Consider the following 27,238-nt stretch of genomic DNA (forward strand, 5'->3'; position numbering starts at 1 on the left):
TTCGACTTTAATCTCGATAATATTTTGACTTTATTCTCAATGTTTCGACTTTATTCTCGTGATGTTTCGACTTTAATCTCGAAATATTTTGTTTTTTAATCTAGAAATATTTCAACTTTATTCTCAATGTTTCGACTTTATTCTCGTAATGTTTCGACTTTAATCTCGAAATATTTTGTTTTTTAATCTCGAAATATTTCAACTTTATTCTCAATGTTTCGACTTTATTCTCGTAATGTTTCGACTTTAATCGCGAAATATTTTGTCTTTAATCTTGAAATATTTCGACTTTATTCTCGTAATGTTTCGACTTTATTCTTTTTTTTTATGGATTTTTTTTTTTTTTACGTTGCGGTTCAGGGCTTCTTTAATTGCCTTTAGAATTTGAATATAATATTTGCATTTTGCTAATATGTAAGAAAGATATTTGAATTTAGCTTCTCAGCCATTTTGACAGCCCTATTGTGCATTTAGCCTGAAATGCATTGGTCCTGTTGTTCTGTTGATGCACTGCTGTATTTCCACCGCCGGTCAAAGGTCATTTCCACTAAGGGACACTGGTGAAGCATCAGCGCTTCAGTGTGGGATGTGTTAAGCGCGTGTTTGCTGCTGTTATCAGGGTCTCTGGGAGCTCACAGCTGGGAAACTGCACTGGACTTTGACTTATCGTGTCTCGCATTCAGTCCGTCAGTGAGGTTTTATTTCAGAGGAATAGAAACTGAGCGAAAGTTGTGGAAGGAGGAGAGGCGGAGAAGAGAGAGGGAGAGAGAGAGAGAGAGCTGCAACGAGCTGTTGTATTATGTAATATATGAATTAATGTATTATATAATGTATTAAATACAACAGCATATTGCTTTCATTGAGAATTTTCCATCAATACTGACACAAAGGACATGGGAATTTTACATGAATTATATATATATATATATATATATATATATATATATATATATATATATATAGGAAATTGTGAGAAAACGGCTGGTCGCTTTATGAATTGACAGTCTTTCTGCTAATCTACACCTTATTTGCCATTAAACATTTATTTTGGATTGAGCTTGATTTGGAGTAAATGCTCTCTGATCATTTTGTTTTTATTTCTATTTTATTGTATTTTTTGGAGTCCTCAAACAAACTGATGAACGGCATTCAATGATTATGAATCAGATTTAATAATAAACGTATTTTGATGTCGATTAGCTGGTTTATTTCTCATATTTGTAAGTTCTGAATGGCCCGTAAGATTTTTAAAATGTTTCTGAAAGAGTCTCTTCTGCTCACCAGGGCAGCATTTATTTAATCAACAATACAGTATAAACAGTGAAATATTATTTCACTTTAAAATAACTGTTTTCTGTGTGAATATACAGTAAAGTGTAATTTATTTAGTAAACTGTGATCATAGCTGAATTTTCAGCATCATTACTCCAGTCTTCAGTGTCACATGATCCTTCAGAAATCAGTCTAATATGATGATTTGATGCTCAAGAAACATTTATGATTATTATCAGTGTTGAACACAGTTGAGCTGCTTGTGCGTACATTTTATTTCAGGATTCTTTGATGAATAGAAAGTTCAAAAGAACAGCATTGATTTGAAGTAGAAATCTTTTGCGACATTTAACGTGTGAGATTATTTTGATAAATTTAAAGCACCAAAGTCAGTGGGTTCAGTTCTAGGGCTCCACGTGGCTCTCAGTCTCCACCCCCGTCTCTCTCTCTCTCTCTGTGTGTGTGTGTGTGTGTTCAGTGTGGTGGGCGTTCCACATTCCTGTGCACTCTTTTCACAAGGCCGAACTCTCTCTCTCACTCTGTTTTTCCTTCCCTGCTCTCCTGTACGTGAGAGAGAGTTTGAGGCCCACGTCGGCCCAGGCCGTGTGTGAATGTGCTGCCCAGTTTAGTGTGTGCGAGTCAGGCTGAGTTTAAACTTCAGCCCCAGGATGAGCCGGGCCTAGAAGAGCTCAACCCCTCCGTCCGAGGGGAGGAAGGTAGGGAATGTGCTGTCTCATGCGTGTGTGTGCATGTGTGAGTGTGTGTGTGTGGGGGTGTTTGTCTCGTTGAACTGGTAAGCCGATATATATATAATTCATTGCGATAGATAAGTTGGACAAACAGACTGCTTCGAGTTTGTACGAGTTTTAAGAGGCCGTGTGAAAGTTTTCCAGGCTCTTGTGCATTCTCTTCTTTATAAGGTGCTCCAGTGTGTGTGTGTGTGTTTGCCAGAGACATTCGTTGCATATTTTGTCTCTTGCTGCACTGATAAATGCTTCTTGGATTAAATCACTCGCTGTTGTTGATGTTTTCCTGTTGTTCGAACCGTTTTCTATGTTAAGTTGTCATGTTCTCATACTTTGTTACGTGTTTTTAATGCTTCTCTCTAGATCAGGATCAGAGACCCTAACCAGGGAGGTCGTGACATCACAGAAGAGATCATGTCAGGTGGTCGCAGTGGCTTGACACCGACGCCTCCACAGGTAACACACACACCTGAACGCATGAGACTTTACACACCCTGTGACTTACAGCACCAAATTGCTTTGACACATTTGCCATCAATACTAATGCTAATTTCATTTAATTACATTAAATTATATGTTGAGATATTGTCATCATGACATGTTTTGTGTCATGATGATTTACATTATCATTATCAATGCGCTGATTTTGTGAAAGAACAGCTCATTATTTTATGAATTGAAAGCATGTCCGATAATCTACAACATTAAACATTTATTTTGGAGTGATCTGTATTTGGAGTTAACCCTCTGGTGCTGCTCGCGTGCCGCTCAGAAAATGACTGGAATGAACCCTTTGGTTTTCCTCACGTGCCGGTCAAAAATGACAGTTTTTTTTATTATTATTTCAATTAAATTAATGTACTATATTTTTATTCGAAAAAGTTTTTTCTTTAATATTTTTGTATTTTTAGGGTATTTTATGGTACTAAATTATATTTATGGAATAGTTATGATCCAAAAACCTGTTAACGACTTTTTGAGTATAAACTATCGTAAGTCTCGACTCAAGTTTGGTCTCTTTTAAAAGACAACACTTGGCAGATTATTGCTGAAGTAAAAAAAAAAAAAGTTATAAATGTTTATATTTATATAAAATGCATTAAAATACTTTAAAAAATTTTTTTTATATGAAATACAGTAGTGTGGAAAAGTCTTAGGAACCCCCCCCCCCCCAAAAAAAAGGTTTTAAGTCAGTTATTTATATCTTTTGCTGTAGTGTGTCAGTAGGAAATATCAGTTTACATTTCCAAACATTCTTTTTGCCATTAATTGTAATAATCCAGTGAGATTTGTGTATGCACAAGGAGTCTGACAACAGCCGGTATGATCTGATCTCACCATCATCGAGTCCGTCTGTGATTACATGAAGAAACTGAGACAGACTAAATCCAGAAGAACTGCGGGAACGTCTCTGAGACGCTTGAAGAAACCTTCCTGCAAAGCTACCTGAAAAACTATGCGCAAGTGTACCTGGACAAAAGCCGTTTTAAACGCAAAGGGTCGTTACACCATATATTGATTTGAATTAGTTAATAGAAGTTAAATCATAAATAAATTCAATTTGTGATTTTATTTTTGAAAGCATTCTCACTTTACAGCATTTTAACACAAGTGCCAGTACTTTTCACAGTACTGTAGCTTTGCAGGAAGGTATTAACATGCCTAAGACTTTTGCACAGTACTGTATATATTTTCCAAAACATGTTTTGCTCTAAAACTAATAAAATCGAAGCCATAAATCTAAACAAGCTCAAAAAAATTAGCTTCTAGTGAGATTTTCATTGGGCGCAGTCCCAAACTCTTCCACTAGGTGAAAGTATTTGCTTCCCATTCGTTTCATATGCGCTCATTTTTGACCAGGAACAAAACAAGTGTGAATTTTTTTTTTTCAGGACCATTTAACCTTTTCAAATCATGTAAATGATTTTTTTATTGTTTTATTTTTTTTATGTTCATACAGCAAGTTCCAAAACCTTTACCAAATTTCGCACCATTCTGGTGAAGTGTAAAATTAGTAAAAAACAAAACAAAAAAAACAGCACCAGAGATACAATGCTATTTTATAAGAGAAAGAATTGTTTTTTCTATTTCGTTTTATTTAATGGTATCCTCAAACTGAATAGCTGTCGTAAAGCTCAACGCCATTTAATTATTCAGAATCATATTTAATATTTAATAATAAATATATTCGAAGCTGTGACTAATAATCTGATGATTTATGATATTTCGTTCAAATAATATATAATGAATTTTCATATTTGCATAAACTATTTCTTAAAGCCCAACGGTGACAACGCCACGTCTCCGGTCGTCATGACAACCAGGGCGGAGTTTCCCATCCCTCCAGGTGAAAGCCCGTTACCCGACACCCCGCAGACTCCGCCCCCTACCAGTCCTATAAGCGACACGGTAGATGCTCCGCCCCTAGCGCCTGCAGACGACGCCCATGTGACGCCTACTGTGGTGGATTCGCCCCCTTTTAATAGTGCAGAAGCCACACCTCCTAAGAGCAGAGAGGAGGGGCCTGTGACTGTACCGATGCCGGTCCCCGCCCCCCAGGCGGAGCCTGTGCTTGAATCTCCGATAATGCAACCGGAGGAGCTCCAGCTGTTCAACGGAGTCCCGGCAAGAGACATCAGCCCTATTGCTGAGCCAGACATCACTAAAGAAGCACCACCGATTACCATGGAAATTCCTGATAGGACTGTTCCTCTTCAGGTTGTCAAGGAGACCCCTGTTGCGGTTGTTAAGGAAGTGCCAGCTCCTGTTGTTAAGGTGCCAGCTTCTGTTGTTAAGGAGCCTACTCCTCCATTTTTCAAGGAGCCTATTCCTCCATTTGTCAAGGAGCCTATTCCTCCGGTTGTCAAGGAGCCTATTCCTCCGGTTGTCAAGGAGCCTATTCCTCCGGTTGTCAAGGAGCCTATTCCTCCGGTTGTCAAGGAGCCTATTCCTCCGGTTGTCAAGGAGCCTATTCCTCCGGTTGTCAAGGAGTCTATTCCTCCGGTTGTCAAGGAGCATATTCCTCCAGTTGTCAAGGAGCATATTCCTCCAGTTGTCAAGGAGATCCCTGTTCCTGTCAAGGAGACCGCCGCCCCTGTCGTCAAGGAGACCACCGCTCCTGTTGTAAAGGAGACCCCTGCTCTTGTTGTCAAGGGAACCCCTGCTCTTGTCAAGGCAACTGCCCCTGTGGTTGCCAAGGAAGCGCCCAAAGCGGTTGATTCGGAAGCCCTTACGCAGGAGACTGTTGTCAAGGAAATGCCTGATGTCAAGGAGACACCTACTAAACAAGTCCTGGAAACTCCACTTGTCGTCAAGGAAACACCTTCACTTGTTGCCAAGGAAACCCCCCAACCACTTTTGAGGGAAGCCACCGCCCCTTCAGAGGTTGTTGCGAGCGTTTCTAAAGCCACGCCCCCTCCGACAGAAGAGCGAGAGGACACGCCCACTACACAGACCACGCCCTCGGAGAGTACTTCACAAGGTGCGTAAGGCAGTTCGTAACACAGTGACAATGTTATTTGAGTATTTATTTCAGTTTTCAATGGTTTTAGTTTAGTTTACAACAATACTACATATAGTGCAAGTGTTGACATTAGGTGAGATATAGTAGGCATTAGCATAAACATCTGCCATCAGTCATGCTGGGCATGTAGAGAATATAGCTGAGCAAGTTAATGTCAACATGTTTATATACAACTATCTGAAGAATAACACACCTGGTTTAATGACATTCGAAGGAAACTCTAGCGCCTCCTTGAGTTCGGAGGTTTGATACCTTCTAGACCTGCACAATTCTTTCATGATTATGGTTTGAATAAATGATTCAGTGACTCACTAAAATAAAGATTTCACTTGTTTCATTTCTGGATGAATCAGCTTTTTTGACAGAATCTCTTGAATCAATGATTTAAAGTTTGAATCGAGATCACAATCTTTTAACGATTAATCGTGCCGCTCTATACCTTCAATAGTAACACAAGAACACACGTTAAGTGAATGATTCAATGACTCACTCATAAAGTCTTCACTTGTTTCATTTCTGGATGAATCATCGTTTTTGAACGAATCTCTTGATTGAATGATTCAATGACTCACTCAAAGTCTTCACTTGTTTCATTACTGGATGAATCATCGTTTTTGAACGAATCTCTTCATTGAATGATTCAATGACTCACTCATAAAGTCTTCACTTGTTTCATTACTGGATGAATCATCGTTTTTGAACGAATCTCTTCATTGAATGATTCAATGACTCACTCATAAAGTCTTCACTTGTTTCATTACTGGATGAATCAGCATTTTTGAACGAATCTCTTGATTGAATGATTCAGTGACTCACTCATAAAGTCTTCAATTGTCTCATTACTGTAGGAATCATTGTGGTCGCACTTAATTTTGATGGTCCCTTTTGAATATTTGGTTGACTATAAGTAACGTTGCACCAGTGTCAACTAACTGTCATTAGAGTATTAGTAGACTGTCTGCTTAATATCTGCTAACTCTTAATACTGATAGTCCTCCAACAGACGTTTTGTTGACTATAAGTTACTTTGCAAGTACATGTCAACTTATCCTAACCGTAACCCTACCAGTCTACTAATACTCTACCAACACTCTCATGAAAGTTAGTAGAAATGTTGGTAAAATGTTACTCATAGTCAACAGAATGTGTTAAAGGGACCATCAATGATGATTCAAAGTTTGAATCGAGATCATGATCTTTTAACGATGAATCATGCAGCTCCTATACCTATAATAGTAAAGTAAGAACGTACAGTACTATATGCTAAATGAGGCGGCGTACATTGACCATTAGCGTTTGTGTACTTGCATAGAGTATGTTTCTGGTCTAAAGCTCTTTCCACTCTCCTCTGCTGGAATTTGATGCAGCCACACGGTTTAGTCAATAGAGCATGTCTTCATACTCAGTGTGTGTTTATGTATTTGCAGTGGTTTCTGTGCCAAAGAAGAAGAGAAAAATGAAAGACCTGAACAAGAAGGAGGCGGGAGATCTTCTTGATGCCTTCAAAGAGGTGTGTAGAAGAGCGCCAACTGTTTTATGCCCAGAAACAACGACTGTGTGTTGTTCATTCAATAACAAAAGCTCAGTCCAAGGCCTGTTCATTATGTGCGTTTGGCAGATGCTTTTATCACATCATGAGTGATGTGAATCCCAGACTCAACTTTTTTTTTAACCATTTACAGGCTTTAATGCAAATGAAACCCGTTTTGAAAATACAGATTTCACTCGCAGTGGAAAATTCAACCTGTCAGTAAAATGTCATGGATTTGTTTTCTAGCACGTGATGAATTCTGAGTGATAAAGTGATTGGGGTAGTGATAATAATCGTTATATTATGTGGCTTTAAGTGCTATGTACTTACATCGAAAAATAAGTACAATGTAATTATTGTGTTCATGTTGTATAGTAAAACACTTGTGCTGCTATTGAGGTGTGATACGGGACAGGTTTGGGACGGGTGTGGTGGTATGGGAGGGTTAACAATGTAATTATACATGTAATTACATAAATTAGTTACAGCTGTAATTACATGCAGGTATTTTCAAAATATAAGTACAATGGGTTACACTTTATTTTAAGGTGTCATTGTTACAGTGTAATTATATATTTAAGTACTGAGTAATATTAGTGAACTACATGTACTTACTATAGGGTTAGGGTAGGGTTAGGGTTTTGTTGAGGGTTCGTTGCATGTAATTATGCATAATTTACTGTTATTACTACGGTAAGTACATGTAACATATGGACACTGTAAAATAAAGTGCTAGCGTACAATATAAAGACATGTATGTACACAATTCGTTCTGTCGTACACAAGACCATTGCATCAAATTACTAATGTAAATGTTAGTACATAGTGGTTAAAGCCACTTAATATACAGTGGGACCATTGTTTATTATTATTATTTTGAGCTTATCTAATTGGTCGATATGCAGAGGCCTTTTTGAGTTAAACGTTACCTGTCGTCTGATTGTAAAGCCCACTCCACCTGAGCCAGAGGTCGCACCTGCAGTGGAGGCGGAGCTAGAGAACACGCCTCCAGTGGCTCCGCCCCCTCCTGAAGACCTGGACGAGACGTGGGAGGAGAAAGAAGACAAACTTGATGCTGAAAACATCAAACCGCGGAGTCCAACACCGACCTCACCCACCGAACAGAAATACCAGTATAAAGCAGGTAACGTGGGATAAATAATATGCATCAGATCATTTTAAAGGTGGTGTACTTCAAATTATTGCAAATTAAGGCTTGAAAATTTGTGACAAATAGTTATATATTGATCAAGCCGATTAATTATTATGTGGCTTTGCTGATGCAACTTCCCGAATCCGGCAAGGGAAAGACACAAATGCTTTATGAGCACAGACAAAACCAGCAGATCATTTGGAGGGAAGAATCAAAATACGAAGCAGAAGGAAATTATCTTTATTTTAACAAAGATTTGGGAACAAATTTTTTTTTTTCTGCTGTGCTTGTTTGTTGTATTTAAGAAAAATAATATATTAATAAAACAATTTTATTTTACTGTGAACTGAAAAATTACAATACTGATATTTTCTGCTGTTTTAATTGTTTTAAATGTTAAATCGTGTAAAAGAACACAGTGGCGGACTTCACTCTAAAACATGCATCGCATATATTAATTTCATTTATATGCAAACAAAGCCAAGACTCAAACTTGCAATCAACTAATCAGAGAGTTAGAACAAGTCAGATTGATAGACCAATAGCCTCTTTTCATGATAATTATGATCTTAATATGTAAAAAAAAAAAAAGATAAAAAATACCTTTTATAAATCGTCATATCCATGAACACATTTTTAAACACACACATATGTGTTTACACATTGTTTACAATAGATGATTTCTTTTTCTTTTCTCTTTTTTTTTTGCAGTTTTAGCAAATTTAGCAATTTTAACAAAAGTGTGTCAGTTCCAAAATCTGCTGGAATTTTATCACACCAGGAATGACAGACTTTTTAAATTGCATTATAGGCGTCACCTAGAAATCCTCGTTGTCTGTTGAGAAGCCCAGATCACTGGAGTGCTGTGTAAATTGTCCTGGTTGTGTCCCACAGAACAATGGAAACCCCTGAACTTAGAGGAGAAGAAGAAATACGACCGAGAGTTTCTGCTCGGCTTCCAGTTCATCAGTGCCAGCATGAGCAAACCTGAGGGCTTACCACAGATCTCTGATGTAGTGCTGGATAAGGTGACTAAAGCCAACACACACACGCTCACTCTCACATCCACACTCACTCTCTCACACACACACACACACACACACACACACACACACACACACACACACACACTCACACTCTCTCACACACACTCACTCACTCACTCACTCACACACACTCTCACTCACTCACACACACACACACACACACACACACACACACACACTCTCGCTCACTCTCACACACACTCACCCTCTCACACAGACTCACACTTACTCACTCTCACACTCTCTCACCCTCTCACACAGACTCACACTCACTCACAATTACTCACTCTCTCACACTCTCTCTCACCCTCTCACACAGACTCACTCACTCACACTTACTCACTCTCTCACACTCTCTCTCACCCTCTCACACAGACTCACACTTACTCTCTCACACGCGCACTCACTCACTCACTCAATCACTCACACACACTCTCGCTCACTCACACTCAAACTCACTCTCACCCTCTCACACAGACTCACACGCGCACACACTCACTCACTCACTCAATCACTCACTCACACACACTCTCGCTCACTCACACTCACACTCACTCTCTCACCCTCTCACACAGACTCAGACTCACTCACACTTACTCACTCTCTCACACTCTCTCTCACCCACTCACACTTACTCACTCTCTCACACGCGCACACACTCACTCACTCACCCTCTCACACAGACTCACTCACTCACACTTACTCACTCTCTCACACGCACACACTCACTCACTCTCTCACGCACACACACACTCACTTACACACACACACACACACACAGAGAGATAAAGTACCTGATGTGTTCTCTCTGCAGGCTAATAAGACTCCCCTGCGTCAGCTGGATCCGAGTCGTTTGCCAGGAATGAACTGTGGTCCGGACTTCACTCCTTCGTTTGCCAATCTGGGCCGTCCGTCAGCGGGTGGGCGTGGCCCGGTCAGTTACCATGGCTACGTCACATCAAATGCATGCTTTTATTTATGCTTTGTTTGTTTTTAGTTTTTTTCTCTCTCTGAAAGATATTTTACTACACCGCACTTTAGTCCATCTTTGTCTGTCTGTCTATTGTTCTATCTATCCATCCATCCATCCATCCATCTGTCTACTGCCTATCATATCTATCTATCCATCTATCTGCCTGTCATATCTATCTACCTTTCATATCTATCTATCCATCCATCCATCTACCTTTCATATCTATCTATCTATCTATCTATCTATCTATCTATCTATCTATCTACCTACCTTTCATATCTATCTATCTTTCTGCCTATTGTTTATCTATCTATCTATCTATCATATCTATCCGTCATATCTATCTATCCATCCATCTATCTTAATCTTAAGTGTCTCATGTACCTTTTTATTAAAAGCATAACTTTTATGATTGACTGTTCTCACCCTGAAGAATGCCTGCTGCTGACATGGCATTTAAACAATAATAAATGAATAAATAATGATTTTTCCTGTCTGTCTCCCCAGCCGTCGGGTCTGAGTGGCCCTCGGCGTTCAGGTCAGGGTCAGCGCGGGAAAGAGCCGCGTAAGATCATCGCTAGCGTATCCCTGACGGAGGACGTGCAGCTCAACAAAGCAGAGAAGGCCTGGAAGCCGTCGGTGAAGCGCACCACACCCACTCGAGTGGACGAGGACGACCCCGACTTCATGAACACGCAGGAGCTGTTCAAGCGTGTGCGCAGTGTGTTGAACAAACTCACCCCGCAGATGTTCCAGCCGCTCATGAAGCAAGTGACCGAACTCACCATCGACACGGAGGAGCGCCTGAAAGGAGTCATCGACCTCATCTTCGAGAAGGCCATCTCAGAGCCCAACTTCTCTGTCGCCTACGCCAACATGTGCCGTTGCCTTATGGGGGTGAGTGAGTGTGTGTGTGTGTGAGCAAATTCATGATTGCAGTAATTATATATCGGTCGATATACAGTAGTCAACATTTGAAGTGGATCAGAATCTTTCATCAAAGTTATACATACATTTTGAACAATACCCGTTCTTGTCTTGAAAACTTTTTTGATCCACTTCAAATGTTGACTACTGCATGTTAAAATAGTCCATGTGACTCCAGTGGTTCAGTTTTAATGTTATGAAGCGACAAGAATACTTTTTTTGTGAGCAAAAATACATTAGGAATGCACGATATATCGGCAGAGAATGTCTAATAGGAAGAGAATTGGCACTCTCTGGTTACTTCCGGTTTCTGGACTGGCTGCAGTAACACGTCTCTGTCCATGCGGGGGCGCTCACAGGACGAGTGCAGAATGAATGGAGGTCTATGGCGCTATACTCCTCAAAATCCACTTTTCTCAGGGTATAATTTTTTGTCTAGTAATTTGAATGTTGTATTCGAAAGGAGATGCAAAGAAATTACACATTGCTGGGTGTTAGATTTTGTTAGAGTCACTTATTTGCTTTAAAAAGTATTTTAAAATGTCAATGACGTCATACACATCGTACGAACAGAGATACTGCTTTACGGCAATCCTTCAGTCACTCTGGTGCTTTCTGCACTTTCTTTTCTCTCGAGGCATCAACAACACAAGCTGACACAGGTAAACACACGTGCTAGAAGAGTTTTTGTTTTGTTGTTTTTAACCCTCTGGGGTCTGAGGTGTTTTTGGGGTCCTTGAGATGTTCTGACATGACCTGACATTTGTGCTTTTTTCAGTTGCTTATAAACATAGTAATGGCAAAAAAAAATTACACACTATTTAGCACAAACAGGGCTACCATAATATGTGAGCAACAAGAATGTACATGTCTGCATTTTTGAGAGAATAATGTTTATGCGTGGTTATTGAAAAAACTAAAAACTAAAGTTTCTGAAATAAGGCCATAAAACACATACTAAATATGTGCCAATAAGACTTTTGTCTAATAGATGTCATTGCCTAGTGTTTTTTCTTCAAAATGATGTGAAAATCACCCTGCCTAATCATTCACATAACACAATACATTGATTTGAATTTTGCAAAGCACTTTCTGTTTGGAAAGCCAATATGCGGAGTGGGCGTCACAGATCATGCATATTTAGTGGTTCACACCTTAGGAGACAATGGGGTCTGCATACTTAATTAGCCATTCATTCAGGTGAGTCACTGAGCCACAAGAATGCAAGAGCAACAGTTGGAAGCATCTCAATTCTTTTTTATTTTTCCACATATTGTGCTTGCAATTTGGCCTATAATATCCAAGGAAAACATGTAATTGTGCAGTTAATTCTCATACTGTATTTTCAGTTTTGGAATATTTATCCTCTCCCCAAATTTGTCACTAATAAAACACAATAAAAATTATTTAAAGAAAAGGCTTATATTTACCTTTTAATCGTTTGTTTACATCTACCTTGTAAATATATTTTTTTATTAAAAAGGTTACAATTACAACAACAATTCAAGTGTAATCTTTCTTTGTAAAAACTAAAGTATACATTTTATCATACATATTTCAAAGTTAAAAAGGTTACAACAACAATAATTACAATTTCAACAATATTTCAAGTGTACTCTTTCTTTGTAAAAAAAAAAGATTATAGGCCTACATTTTATCTATGTATTCATTACTTTGAATATAGCCAACATTGGAACAGCTAACATCTTAGTTGATGACTTTATTTTTGACAAAAATAGTAGGCTATTTTATATATAGAAATTGCTAAACAAAAGCTTATTTGATGTGGCAGTATATTCTACAGTAAAAACTGTACCCAAATCTAAACAAAATGTTGTCTTTCATATTTCGCCTGACTGTAACGTTGTTTTCATGAAATATTAGTGCATATTGTTAATTTGCCGTTTAATACGTTGCTTATACAAATAGCCTACATTTTACTTAAACATATTTCAGTTGATTTTTACTCATCTCAGTATAGCAATACAGTTTGCTAAAACAACATAATTCATTCACACACGCGATTTAAATTTAACTTCTGGCAAAGATGAAGTTGATGATTGACTCGCGATCTTCGCAGTAGGCTAGTGAACGCACCGGAGAAATGCACATTTATTAGGCTACATAGTTTTGTTTTTTTTTTGGATGGTTTTGTTTAGAACCAGCTTTCTGTAAATATATTTAAAAAAATTTAGACATGTGAGGCGAGTAGGCTACGGGTTCATGATGATCTCCAGTTCAGACCTTATGTTGTGATTGCTAGCCTATATTTACTTTAAATCCAGTAAATTTGTTAATGAAAAAATTATTAAAATTAAGATATAATTGATACAAAACGAAATTCGTTTTAAAGAAAGGATTTGTACTTTCTGTTTTGAGGTCTCTGTGAATGTTTGAAAGTCTTTTAGTGCTTAGAGCGCTCGCGTCCATAATGGAGAACTGTCACGTAATATTGTTTTTTTCCTCATAAATGCGAACACGAAAAATAAAAGACAAAAGACTTTAAAGTAAAACTTACTCCGAAATTGTGTCCTCGGCGGAATTCGCTCTTCAATATGCTGCCGTTCGTCGTCTGTTACAATCTTCCTCTGAGGAAACAACCAGGTATCGAGCATTCTTCCTTGCTGTCCAGAATCATCTGAAGGGCGTCTTTATTACCGGAGAAGCGTGCCATACTCAAAACGCGATGAACTATCAGTAAGTCTGATAGAAACTGTGTTTTTATGGCATTGATCGGGGGGCGATGCATACTAGATCACCTAAACTATTTACATGTGAATCGCGCTGGGGGCGGGGCGCCCGCAGCTGATTATAAAGATAATGAGGCAGAAGGAAAAACGGTACCTCTCCTTGCTTTCAAACGGATTACATGAGTTGAAAACATTTGTGTTTTATATAAATTACTTCATTTAAAAGAAGAGATTTCAAGCTTCATAAAGACATAACTCACATGCCTGTGTGAGAAGTATTCGCTGAGTTATGATTCATTTTCGGACGCGTTTCAGAATGGACTACACGGACAGAGAGAAGGCAGAACCTAGCTTCGTGTTTATTTTTCTTTATTTGGCAAAAAGCACCACACTTTGTTTTTATTGTGAGTATACACAAAAATAATACACATTTAACAGAATTGATTGATGTATGAAACTCCTATGGAAAATCAAAGTCAACAGAGTATTTATGAGTTTCTTTTACACTGATAAAAAAAAAGCGAGCTGGTATCGCCGGCGATACCGCCGACCTCAGGGGGTTAAAGACCATCAAGCGGTATCTCTGGTCGTAATCAGTCCTTCACTGACCAATCAGCGTTCATTAGCAGAATGCTAGCGTGTTATGGGCAACAACAACTCAACCTGTAAGAAATCGAAAGGACATAAGTACTCGTTCATTCAACTTTCAACCTATAACCCATGTTGAACTTGCAAAACCTACTATCGAATCTGAGATTTCTCAACGGCAATCGGGTGAAAGAGACAAATTTAGCCGTCTAGCCCCATAGACTCCCATTCAGTCTGCACTCATGGGCGATCGCCCCCAGTGGAACTCTGGTGGAACTACAACCAAAATTCGGTACAATAGGACTTAATAGGGAGTGGGCAGGCTCTCCATAGACGGGCTCTGATATCGGCCAATATTTTAATTTTTAATATTATCGTTGTCGGCCTGATAAGAAAATTTGGCTGATATATTAAAGCTGATAAATAATGTATTATTTCCGCTAGCTGAGATGCGCACTGTTCAACATGATGGTTTTGAATTGCTTGAAATATGATTGGAATCACTTCATAAAAGGAAAATACAGTGAAGTTGTACAGTTATGAGTATGTGAGCAAATTCAATTCACATTTATTTGTATAGAGTTTTTCATCGGACCAACGGTCTAAGAGAAGTTTGAAAAATTAGGATTTCAATCACAATTATGGCAAAATTGATATTGACGTTCTCGGCATGATCCAAGGGATCTATCAAGACCTGTCTCATGACAACTGGCTAAACTAATCAAAATCTATTCATTTTTATTCAATTCAATTCACATTTATTTGTATAGCGTTTTTCACAATACATCGTTTCAAAGCAGCTTTACAGAAAACGTGCCATTGTGAGTGTGTGATCCAATTAAATTAAATGTGCATTTATTTGTATAGTGTTTTTCACAATACACATTGGCTACGTTTACATGCAACCAAATGATTGACGGCTCAACTCGATTGAGCTCGATCCGAATGAAATTTCGATCGGATTGAAAGAAGTGGTTTATTCCTTTACTAAACCGATCGAGGGAACATGTAAACACTTGATCGGATTGAAAACCCGAAACTGAAAGGACTGCACATCTGCAATGACGTAGACACAGCGTAATGATGTGTAGAACGAGCTTTTCTTCCTGTTGAACAAAGTGTCATATAAATAAGTGTCCCGTCATCCTATAATTCTCCTTTCCCTCAGCGTCTGTGAAGTGGAGCAGGACAATATCCAACAAGTAGCCTACTTGTTTAGGACTCGCATCCACAGACGACTGGTTTTGGGCATTTTTACTGCGTGATGAATATAAGCACAACGGTTCAGTCTCCAAATTATGACCAGAAATGGATAAATATTAAGTCTGCTGTTAACATGTGATCATTAACACTGTTAAAACGAATAAAGAAGCCATTTATGAGAATAGTTATTATGCACAAACAGCGGGAAACTCTATCTATCTAGCTAAAACTATCCCGATTTGAAGCTTGTGACATATGAACGCGCACATCAACAACATGATTAGCGTTCATAAACACTACATTTAAATACACTAAATGAATTCAGTCCGATTGAAACACAAGTTGTGCATGTAAAAATAGCCAATGTTTCAAAGTCCACATTACAATTTAGAGTGATGTTATCAGAGGAAACTGTCTAAGTTATGTATTTCAGAAATGTACAAAATCACAGTTGGCAAAACATGTATTAAGTGAAACAATTTCATAATTAAAGGCAGAAACAATGAGCTCATTGAAGTAATGAATACTTGTGTGTAAACAAATGATTGACATTTAGAAATATGTAGCATTGGTGATCAAAGTGATGATCACCGTAATTAGGGATGCTCGATATAAGACAAAATATATATATATTAAAGCTGATAAATAATGTATTATTTCCTTCAGATGCGCACTGTTCAACATGATGGTTTTGAATTGCTTGAAATATGATTGGAATCACTTCAAAAAAGGAAAATACGGTTCAGTCCAACATGTTTGTCATATAGTACATTACATTATACATTATAATTGTGTGTTTGGGACATGGATTTTAATGGTGAGACTTTTGTTTTTGTAATCAGGCTCTCAAAAATTGAATAAAAATTTGGATTTAGATTTATCGGCCAATATATCGGTTATCGGCTTTCAAGTATAAAGTATTATCGGTTATCGGTGTCGGCCAAAATGTTCCTATCGGTGCGTCCCTAGCAGTGATGTGTCATGTGTCTGACCAGTGCAGTGATCGCTAAAGCACATTCTTCAACTCTACTTGTGTAAATGTGTGTGTTGTCTCTCTCTCGTCACAGCTGAAAGTTCCCACCACAGACAAACCTGGAGTGTCAGTGAATTTCAGGAAACTGCTGCTGAACCGCTGTCAGAAAGAGTTCGAGAAGGATAAAGATGATGATGAAACGTTTGAGAAGAAGCAGAAAGAGTTGGATGCTGCCACAGGGGTAGGAACAAAAAAAAATACGAATTGCAAATTTTTCTAACGTTATAAATCATGTTGTAAAAGAGTAAAACACAGCTGTAAAACACAATTTGCATTTATTTGAATTAATTCTCAGCTTTTGCAAGTTCATAATCGCCCTAAGCCGTATCACGCTTTCGTGCAGTATTCTCCCACACTGCAGGGATGAATGCATACTTTGAAAATACGTCAAACAGTATGACGTACGGTAACTTTTGACTACCGTTTGAAACATGATTTGCAATCATCATGATTTATATCAGGAAGACAGTTTGCAAGTTGTTCAAATTACCTGGGTTTGAAGTAGCATACTAGCATGAGGACTAGACTAGACTATTTCCTCAGTTTATAGCATGCACACTTCATACTATGGGACGTTTCTGTGCAATGAACCTTTCATTGTTATTATTTGATTAGACTATCTACTGTTAGGGCTTTTAAAAAAAGTATTTATTACGTATTCCACGGGTCCACATTAAATGGGCAATATCACACTCGTAGCTCTGATTCGGCCGTGGGTAATAACAGCGTGCTGATACACAGCCATATGTGACCCTGGATCACGTCACCAGTCACGAGTCGCACGGGTATATCTGTGGCAATAGACGACAATACATCGTACGGGTCAAAATTATCGATTTTTCTTTTATGCCAAAAATCATGAGGATATTAAGTAAAGATCATGTTCCATGAAGAGATTTAGTAAATTTCCTACTGTAAATATATAAAACATGTATGTGTGTGAGTGAATGCAGCACAATCGCCAACATAAATGAACAACTTTAAAGGAGATTTTCTCAATGTTTCGATTTTTCTGCACCCTCAGATTCCAGATTTACAATAGTTGTATCTCGACCAAATATTGTCCTATCATAACAAACCACACATCAATGGAAAGCTTATTTATTCAGCTTTTTGTGGTCCAGGGTCACATATCGCATGGCTACGAGTGTGATACTGCGTTTATACAACAGTACGACGGCACAAGGGAGTTAATAAATAAGGCATAATGCCTCATATTTATATAAAATAATATTTATTGAACAACAATATTTAAACTAACAACAAAAGCCATTATAGAAGACAATAGGAAATAAACACAAGCAAACAATTCAGTCAAACGTACAAGCAGCGCTCTAGGACAGGATTTAAGTGAAATGTGGCCTAAATATAAAGTTATGAAACTTAATTTTCTCCTTAACCAAAATCGATTTGCTCTGGAACAAGTAATAGATTAATAAGACCAAAGATTGCCAGTTTGATATTCCCCAAATTAATGATATGTTTAACCACTATCTACATAAAACATAAATGTCCTGGAGCTCGAACCTGCGAAAGCTTCTGAACAGACTGTAAAATAGGCACTATGTTTACTATATTACCTGCATATTTGAGGTCTAAAAAACTACATTTCGTGACACAACAGTAATTGTGATACAAACGGTGAAACGATACTGTGTGAATATCGCACGGCTGGAAAAGGCTCTTAGCCAATCAGATTTGAGAAAGAAAAGAACAGTTGTATAATATACAATAACAACAATAATATACAAAAATACAATATAATGTCCGTATGCCATACTAAATGTATGCGTGTGTGTGTATTAGGGCTGTCAGTTAACGCGTTATTAACGGCGTTAACGCAAACCCATTTTAACGAGATTAACTGTCTTTTTGGCCTAGCAAACTTTGTAGTTTTTTTCACATGCTTTTGCAACAGGACGCGGCATGCGCGGCGCTGCTCTATGAAACCCATTCATTTCAATGGCTTGCGCCGCGCGAGGACGTTTTGTTGCTTCGTCGACCAAAGCGCAAGCGGATCTAGCTAGACCGGAAACAAAACAGCAGGCACGCGCACACACTTGTTTGGGCTTGCGAGCCGGCCAAATAGTAGGTTAACGTTACGTTTTGAGTGGATGACGAGCGCGAGACGCCGAAATGGATGCCAATAAGATTCTGAATGGAAAGTTTACTTTTAAAAAGTTGCCAAATGGTTCCATTGACTAGACCAAAGTGATCTGTGTGTTTTGTCGTTGTGAACTGAGCTATCATCATCGCAGTACGTCCAGTCTGAAACACCACTTGATGATGGCCACACACACACACACACACACACACACACAGCTGATGCGAATTCTCCAAACCCTCGTCAATATCAGGACCTCGTCAGGATTTCTTTCACCCTTTTATTGATGGACAGTGTTACATTGTGTGAGAGATTATTTGCTCCAAGTGAGAATGTTAGTGTGAAATTGAACACAGTATTGCCAATGTTGTTTTCAATAATAAAAAAATCTGCACAAAGCAAGCCAATCCGCTTTTTTCATGTTGATAAGAGCATTAAAATGAGAAAAAAATAATGGGACAAAAATAAATCAAGAGACATTTAGAATAGATAAAAATGTGCGATTAATCGCGAGTTAACTATGACATTAATGCGATTAATCGCGATTAAATATTTTAATCGTTTGACAGCACTAGTGTGTATATGTTGCCCATGTCACATCGTTATACATAATGGTATTTATGACTTCACTTCCTGTCTCTACAGGAAGAGGTGAAGCAAAGGTTGAAGGAGGAGCTTGAGGACGCCAAAGACAAAGCCCGTCGACGATCACTAGGCAACATCAAGTTCATTGGCGAGTTATTCAAGTTGAAGATGTTGACGGAGACCATCATGCACGACTGCATCGTGAAGCTGCTGAAGAACCACGACGAGGAGAGCCTGGAGTGTCTGTGCCGGCTGCTGTCCACCATCGGGAAGGACCTGGACTTCGAGAAGGCGAAGGTGAGCGTACACGCGTGACATCTAGGAGCGGACGAAAGACGTGTGTGTGTGTGTGTTGATATTGAGCTGTGTGTCTCTGTGTTTTCAGCCCCGGATGGATCAATATTTCCACCAAATGGAGAAGATTATTAAGGAGCGGAAAACCTCTTCCAGAATCCGCTTCATGCTGCAGGACGTTATTGATTTACGACGGGTAAGAGTGTGTGTGTGTGTGTGTTTGTGAGTGCATGAGTGTGTGTGCAGCTGTATGAGTGTGTGTGAGTAGGGCTGGGTATAGTTAAAAAAATAATAATTTCGATACCGATTCCTGAACGATACTTTTTCGATACCAATTTTATGAAATCTGTTTTAAAAAGATTACATTATATATTACCTTAAAAAAAAGTTGTTTTTTTGTTTTTGTTTTCTTTTCAGTTTGTTCACTTTTTATTTTTACAGAGTCAATGACACATATAGGCCACTGTATACACTCAATACACACACACACTCAATTTCAACATATTTAAAAGGGAAAAAGTCTGCCTATAGAGATCGAGCGCTCTCTTGATAACGGCATAGCGCTATTTTTCATGCAGAGTAAAGTAGGCTAAATAATAAGCTATCGTTTGTTATCAACGTATAATAATTATTTGTAGAGCATTCAACGCTAATGAATATATATAAAATGTCTTTATTCGTTAGAACGTTGATCTATCTCTAGGGATTTCATTTGCATAAAAATATAATATAAAATATATTGTTTTCATTGTATTAATATTATTACCTGACATTGTCCCCAACAGTTTGTTAATTTGTTGGACATTGGGATGTTTTAACAGATCGGATACCAGACAGACACAATATCGGTTTTCTTCTTTTTCTTCGTCATCTTCATTTATTAAATCTCTTATGGTACAAAACACAGATGTCCCACATATTTTAGTTTAACTCTTACAATCTGTCATGTAGGTCATAGCACAGCGAGTGAGAGAGAAAATAATATATTTGACTCATTCATGAACGAATAAATGCCACATTACAGAAATATTAAACAAATACCACAGAAGACTACATAAGACAGATGAGTGGAAAAAATAAAAAACACTAGTTATAGATATTTTCAGTCTATTTGTATTCATAAAGGACCAAATTAAACACATAATAACACACAGGTTATAGGCTATTCAAAACACTATGCCCTCGTTGCTTAAATAGATTGTAAATACTCTATAGCTAGTAGTGTCTAATGAAACAACCATTTGTATCTTGAACTCTGCATTACAGTTGAAATTACATTTAAATACGAGAAACGTGTTAAAAACGTCCTATTCTGTGCATGCATCGAACATCAACTACGTATTTGATTAATGAAGTACGTCATCAGGCTGCGTTCCAGTCCAAAATTGTCATGCCCTTCACTCGCTAACTTCCCTCTGTCTCGTTCACTGGGATGTACGTCATTGCTTACGTTGCATGAGTGCCCACTACTGGCGAACCTTTGCAATAGGCTGAATTGGAGCATGCTAATAAGCCCTTGATCACTTCCAATCCACTATGGGGTTGATTTTATTATTTATTTTTTTCCCTTACGAAATTGTTGCAGCATTCAATATGTATATAGGTGTGTTTGAGTTGTTTAAAAAATGTTTTTTAAATAATTAATATATCATAGAGTTGTTTGTTGTGGGGTAAATTAAACGCAATATGCGTTGACGTCACAATCGTGTTGCATTGTGGTATATGGAGCTGCCTGAAGTGTATACATATGAAGTAGACTCGCTCCCTCGGTCAAAATCGAGGGAACGAGGATCTGTCCGTATAAACTTCCCTCGTCCACTTCACTGAGTGGAACGCACTTCAAAATGGCGGCAGGGATTCCCCCGAGGGGAAGTGCTTTGGGAAGTTCGCAAGTGTGTGTCTAAAAGTGGACTGGAACACAGTGATGAGTGTGTGTGTGAGTGAGACATACTGTCACACTTCTGCCATTTTCCCTTCCTTGAACAAACCAGAGCGCATGCTAGACTTTTTAAAGTTGTCTTTCAATCAGAATCCAGTATTTACTTAATTAATAGTCTGTGGTGAACGATTCACTTTTTCCTGTTGCAGGATCAAACCTTGTGCGCAATAAAACCAGGAGCATTACAGTAAAAAGATTTCTGTGCCGTGGCAGTCGTTGCTCTTTCTCTCAGTGTGTGTTCTTAGGAAACTCGCTCCATGTGTGTTACACACACACACACACACACACACACACACACACACGCCCAAGACAGTTTTAAGTTTCATTTCAGCTGAAGCACAACTGAAGTTCAGAAAAGAGGGAGGGAATGAAAGAGTGACACAGTGGAAAAACAAGTGAACGGATTATTTTCAGTGTGTTGTTGTTGTCCATTACCACCTTTTTTTCCTCTCAAACCTTAAAAAGGTGGATTTATACACACATTTATACTGGAGATTTCATGTAGTTCAAGTGCTTCAGTAGCAATGCTTCATGGCAAGACCTTCCCTCAGACTTTCATTAAGTGCATCACTTTTAAAAGCCTTCTGTTTTGTTGTTTTTACAAACTGATTGACGACTACCATTAGTGATCATTGAAATCATGTTGCTGCATGTTACGCTGAAAATAACCTGGAACATTTGTTTAAAGTCAGCATGAAAGGGAAATCGTGCTAGTCTTTTCTTCTCTATTGTGCCATATACATCCGAGTGAAACCGCTTCTCAAACAAGAGCAAATGTGGGCGGGGCTTGATTTTGTCTGTGGGGAATTGATTGGATGGTTGTGGTTTGCTATTGGTGGATCTCATGTGAGTGACAGGTTATTGCCCCGCCCTCATCATCAGAGAAGAGATGAGATGAGAGGAGGTTATTCTGATTCAAGATTACCAGGAACATGAGAAATCGTTTAAAATAAATGTGATATTCCATAAAAAACAAAAAGAATTGTCCATTTTGATTTCATGTTGACTTTTAAAGCATTTCTGTTTCTCAGAATAACTGGGTTCCTCGCAGAGGAGATCTGGGCCCGAAGACCATCGAGCAGATCCACAAGGAGGCGGAGCTTGAGGAGCACCGAGAGCAGGCTAAAGTTCAGCAGCAGCTCATGTCTAAGAAGGAGGGAAGAGGAGGGGAAGGAAGAGGAGGAGGAGGTGGAGGTGGAGGAGGAGGAGGAGGTGGAGGAGGGGGCATGGGGTCTCGCGGGGGGTCACACACACCTGGTTCCCGTGGCAACCAGGCACCTGATGACGGCTGGAACACGGTGCCCATTTCCACCAAGAACAGACCCATCGATCCCACCCGACTCAGCAAGATCACCAAGGTCTGATTACGTAGTAGTAGTAGTAGTAGTAGTAGTAGTAGTAGTAGTAGTAGTAGTAGTAGTAGTAGTAGTAGTAGTAGTAGTAGTAGTAGTAGTAGTAGTAGTAGTAGTAGTAGTAGTAGTAGTAGTAGTAGTGTTGTGAAGCCAACCAATGTCTGATTCATAATCAATCAAACTCTGATTACTTATTATTATTATTATTATTATTATTATTATGAACCCATCCCAGTTTACATTTTAATTTTAGTATAATTATTAGTAATCTTATGTGCTTCGGTCATTTTTATATATAAATATGTTAAAAAAAATTATATATATATATATATATATATATAAATAAATAAATAAATAAATAAATAAATAAATAAATACATACATACATACATACATACATACATACATACATAAATAAATACATAATATATATATATATATATATATATATATATATATATATATATATATATATATATATATATATATACTTTTTTTTTTTTTTTTTTTGCCAGTTTAAGTTTTTCAAGTGTTAATAGTTTAAGTTTTTGTTAACGATAATAACCCTGTATTATATGATTAATATAATTACATTATTTAATTTATATGTTATACAAAATATGTAATTGGTGAGTGAGGTAATAAAATAATTTATTTCAACTTCTAGATTGTAAATGTTTAAACTAAAACTGTGGGTTACTAAATTATAAATTATTTAAAGGTATTGCTTAAAATATTTATTTAAATACACATTTGCATGTTCATGTTTCTCTGATGGTCACATGACATGCAGGTTTAAAAAAAAAAAAAAATCTTATATTTGTATCTTAAGTGTTGTATTTTTATGTTTTTAGATTATTATAATTTTTTTACATTTTAAATATTAGAACTTTACATCTTAGTGATTTAGTTAATTATTAGCTTTTCATCACATCACAAAGCCCTTGCAGTTCCCTCACGAACACTCAGTATGAGCATTGAACACTAATGGTGTGTGTGTGTGTGTGTGTTGTAGCCGGGCGCTCTGGACTTCAATAATCAGCTTCTGGCCCCTGGAGGTAAAGGCACGTGGGGCAGTTGGGGCAAAGGCAGCAGCGGAGGCACTGGAGCCAAACCCAGCGAAGGCGGTCAGTGTGTTTCAATGCACAGGACTTTATTACACACTCATCTTCAGCCATAATGTAACTCTTATCTGTTCGTTTACAGCCCAGGATTCTGGTCGTCCGAACACTTTGAATCGCTTTTCAGCACTTCAGCAACCGTCCTCCTCTTCCTCATCCGCCAGCGTGGACTCTGACAGGAGGGTTCCTCACAGGTCAGATTATCATCATGTCATGCAATACAAGAGGTGTTGCGCACACACGATATCTCTTCTCTCTGTGCACTAAAAGCGAGGTTTGAAACCCATCACTCAAAATAGTGTTGTTTATAAGATTTTAAAGGGGTCATCGGATGCCCGTTTTCCACAAGTTGGTATGATTCTTTAGGGTCTTCATGTAAAGTTTGAAACACACTTTGGTTAAAATTCCTCAATGGTTGTGTGAAACAACTCCCTTTTTACCTCCTCAAAAACAGCCGTGTTCACAGCCACCCGTTTCGCATGTCTCTTTAAATGATAATGAGCAACTGCTCATCGTGGGGGGGGTGTTGACACAAGACACATAAAGTGATGCCTTGGTGGACAGTATTCAAATGGCTGAGGGCGGAAATATGCTAATACAGGAAATATGCTAATACAGGAAATATGCTAATACGGGAAATATGCTAATACGTGACAGTCCGTCAGTGGTCGTGGGCGGAGCATGAGCAATATGGCCTGACAGCCTGATTGAGTGTTTAGGCTTTGTGATTATTTTTTTAAAAAGGAGCGAATGGATTTTGTTCATTGTGTGGTGGTTGTGTCCACACACTGCAAACGCACATTTATATGCAAACACCACATAAAAGTGAATTTTGCATCCGATGACCCTTTTAAGAACATTTACACTTTTGTAATATAGCACAAACTCATTTGTATTTGTAGTGTTTTTACTAGATGTAGCATTTTTTATTTTACAAGATTCTTGTTGGATGTAAGATTTCAACTGGAATTATTGCTTATGCTTGTTTTATGCGTATTGGTCATTTTAATATCTTTGAGAAAGATTTTAAAATGAGCAAATCAGATACAGCTTTAGGGTTTTTCAACTGTGTTGAAAATCACATTTAATATAGAAACACATTTCCACCTTAAGAGTAAAAAAGGTCATTGTTATTGTGACTTTGTATCTCACAAATTTTAATTTTGTATCCAGAAATCTGTTTAATTGTTCTTTTGAAAGAAATTAATGTTGTTTATTCATCAAGGACACATTAAATTGATCGAAAGTGACAGTAAAGAGATTTGAGATGCAACTAAAGATTTATATTTAAAATTAAATGCTCCACAATAATATGAAGCAGCACAATTGTTTTAAACTGATAATAATCAGAAATGGGTTACACTTTATTTTAAGGTGTCCTTTCAGTGGTGGACTAAGTAAAAGTACTGATACCCTATTAAAAAGTACTCATTTTCAATTTCACTTCAGTAAAAGTACAAAAGTACTTGATTTTTATTATTTAGCCAGCACTAGTCAAACTCTTATATAGATTAGTGCAAACTATTTAATATGTATTGATCAGGAAATAAGCTAACGTTTCTTTTTTTTCTTTTTTACCATAACTTACACACTATAAAAACAAACTTCGGTATACTAAAATAACTTCCTGATAGTTCAAGTGTGCAAACAAGTGAAATAATACACTATATATATATATATATATATATATATATATATAAAAAAAAAAGAGTAAAAACAAAATTTGTGTAAATATGTGGCTATAAATGGTTAAGTATAAAAATACAATGTGCAGACGTCACATGGGTCGAACTATGCATGCATGCATAAGATTCATGCACTTTCTTACCTACTAGTGTAGGTTCAAGTTCCAGCGATCTCACGGTTCTTGGCTCGTTTTGACCAGATCATTGAATCAATGAGTTGTTGATTCAGGAACAGCTGCCATCAGAATCAATTCACGAATTAATCATTCAGTGCGATTTGTGAACCAATTCAACAGGTTTTGTTGGAAAGAATCAACTCGTTCATGAATCAGATATCCCTCTTACATCTTAGGGTGTTAGCATGTACTAAAACGGAAACGTTTTTTGCATACAGACAGCAACGTTTGTCAAAACGATCCCCGTTCACACAGAAAACAACTGAAACCGCTGTATTCTGCTTCCAGGCCAGTAGTTGGCGATGTTACTTTGGCGCCTATAGACAGAATTTGTGTTTTTGTAGTTGCACACGGAGACAATAATGGTATCGTTTTAAAACACTTTCCCTTTGAAACCAGTTTTCAAAAGTTTGTGTTTTCAGGCCCTCCAAAATGTAGTTGTTGTGTAAATGAACGGCCAAAACACAAAAGGTTTTCTGGTTTTAGTTGGACTCTGTCATGTAAACGCCCCCTCAGAGGCCAGACATGTTTTAATGGAATATAGTGGAGTAAAAAATATGATATTATGCTTTGGAATATAGCGAAGTAAAAGTTTCCTAAAATAAAAAATATTCTAATAAAGTACAGATACTTGGAAAATGTACTTTGTTACTCTCCACCACTGGTCCTTGATGCTTGTTAATCATACATGTGATATTAATTAACAGCATGTACTTACTGTAGGGGTAGAGTTTGGTTTTGGGTTAGTTGCATGTAATTATGCATGATTTACTGTCATTACTGTAGCATGCACATGTAACGTGTAACAGACACTGTGATATAAAGTGTTACCGAGAAATGTTTCTTGAGCAGCAAATCAGCATATTAGAATGATTTCTGAAGGATCATGTGACACTGAAGACTGGAGTGTTGAGTAGTGACATGAAAAGTGGTATGAAAAGTCAAGTCACCTTTATTTATATGGCGCTAAGGCTAAATCTTGCTAACGGTTTCATTTCAGAGGTGTTCTGAGTAAATTTGTTGGTAACACTTGCTTTATTAACATTAGTTAATGTATAAGGCTAACTAACATGAACTAACAATGAGCAATACATTTGTTACTGTATTTATTCATCTTTGTTAATGTTAGTTAATAAAAATACAGTTGTTCATTGTTTGTTCGTTACTTCAAAGTGCATTAACTAATGTTAACAAATACAACTTTTGATTTTAATAATGTATCAGTAAATGGTGAAATTAACATTAACAAAGCTTAATAAATGCTGTGGAAGTCCAGTTCATGTTAACTAATGTTATC

At 37.7% G+C, this 27,238-nt stretch overlaps 1 protein-coding gene across 12 annotated transcripts in view; it reads left to right on the top strand.

The window, feature by feature from the left end:
* eif4g1b (eukaryotic translation initiation factor 4 gamma, 1b) overlaps positions 1 to 27,238 on the top strand; it is a 73,199-nt gene that overhangs the window by 30,610 nt on the left and 15,351 nt on the right. For 11 of the 12 annotated variants that reach the window (XM_084419698.1, XM_084419695.1, XM_084419700.1 and 8 more), the window contains 13 exons: positions 2,382 to 2,474; positions 4,299 to 5,499; positions 6,969 to 7,051; positions 8,021 to 8,216; positions 9,120 to 9,253; positions 10,086 to 10,205; positions 10,752 to 11,141; positions 16,720 to 16,866; positions 19,435 to 19,671; positions 19,760 to 19,864; positions 22,639 to 22,965; positions 23,975 to 24,086; positions 24,166 to 24,274. In XM_084419698.1, coding sequence (XP_084275824.1) covers positions 2,382 to 2,474; positions 4,299 to 5,499; positions 6,969 to 7,051; positions 8,021 to 8,216; positions 9,120 to 9,253; positions 10,086 to 10,205; positions 10,752 to 11,141; positions 16,720 to 16,866; positions 19,435 to 19,671; positions 19,760 to 19,864; positions 22,639 to 22,965; positions 23,975 to 24,086; positions 24,166 to 24,274 — 3,254 coding nt within the window. Of the gene's footprint in view, positions 1 to 1,748; positions 1,989 to 2,381; positions 2,475 to 4,298; positions 5,500 to 6,968; positions 7,052 to 8,020; positions 8,217 to 9,119; positions 9,254 to 10,085; positions 10,206 to 10,751; positions 11,142 to 16,719; positions 16,867 to 19,434; positions 19,672 to 19,759; positions 19,865 to 22,638; positions 22,966 to 23,974; positions 24,087 to 24,165; positions 24,275 to 27,238 lie in introns of those variants that run through there. The other variant, XM_084419692.1, reaches the window with a different exon arrangement.

Source organism: Rutilus rutilus (assembly GCF_951802725.1).
Source record: "Rutilus rutilus genome assembly, chromosome: 9".
In the NCBI taxonomy this organism is placed as follows: domain Eukaryota; kingdom Metazoa; phylum Chordata; class Actinopteri; order Cypriniformes; family Leuciscidae; genus Rutilus; species Rutilus rutilus.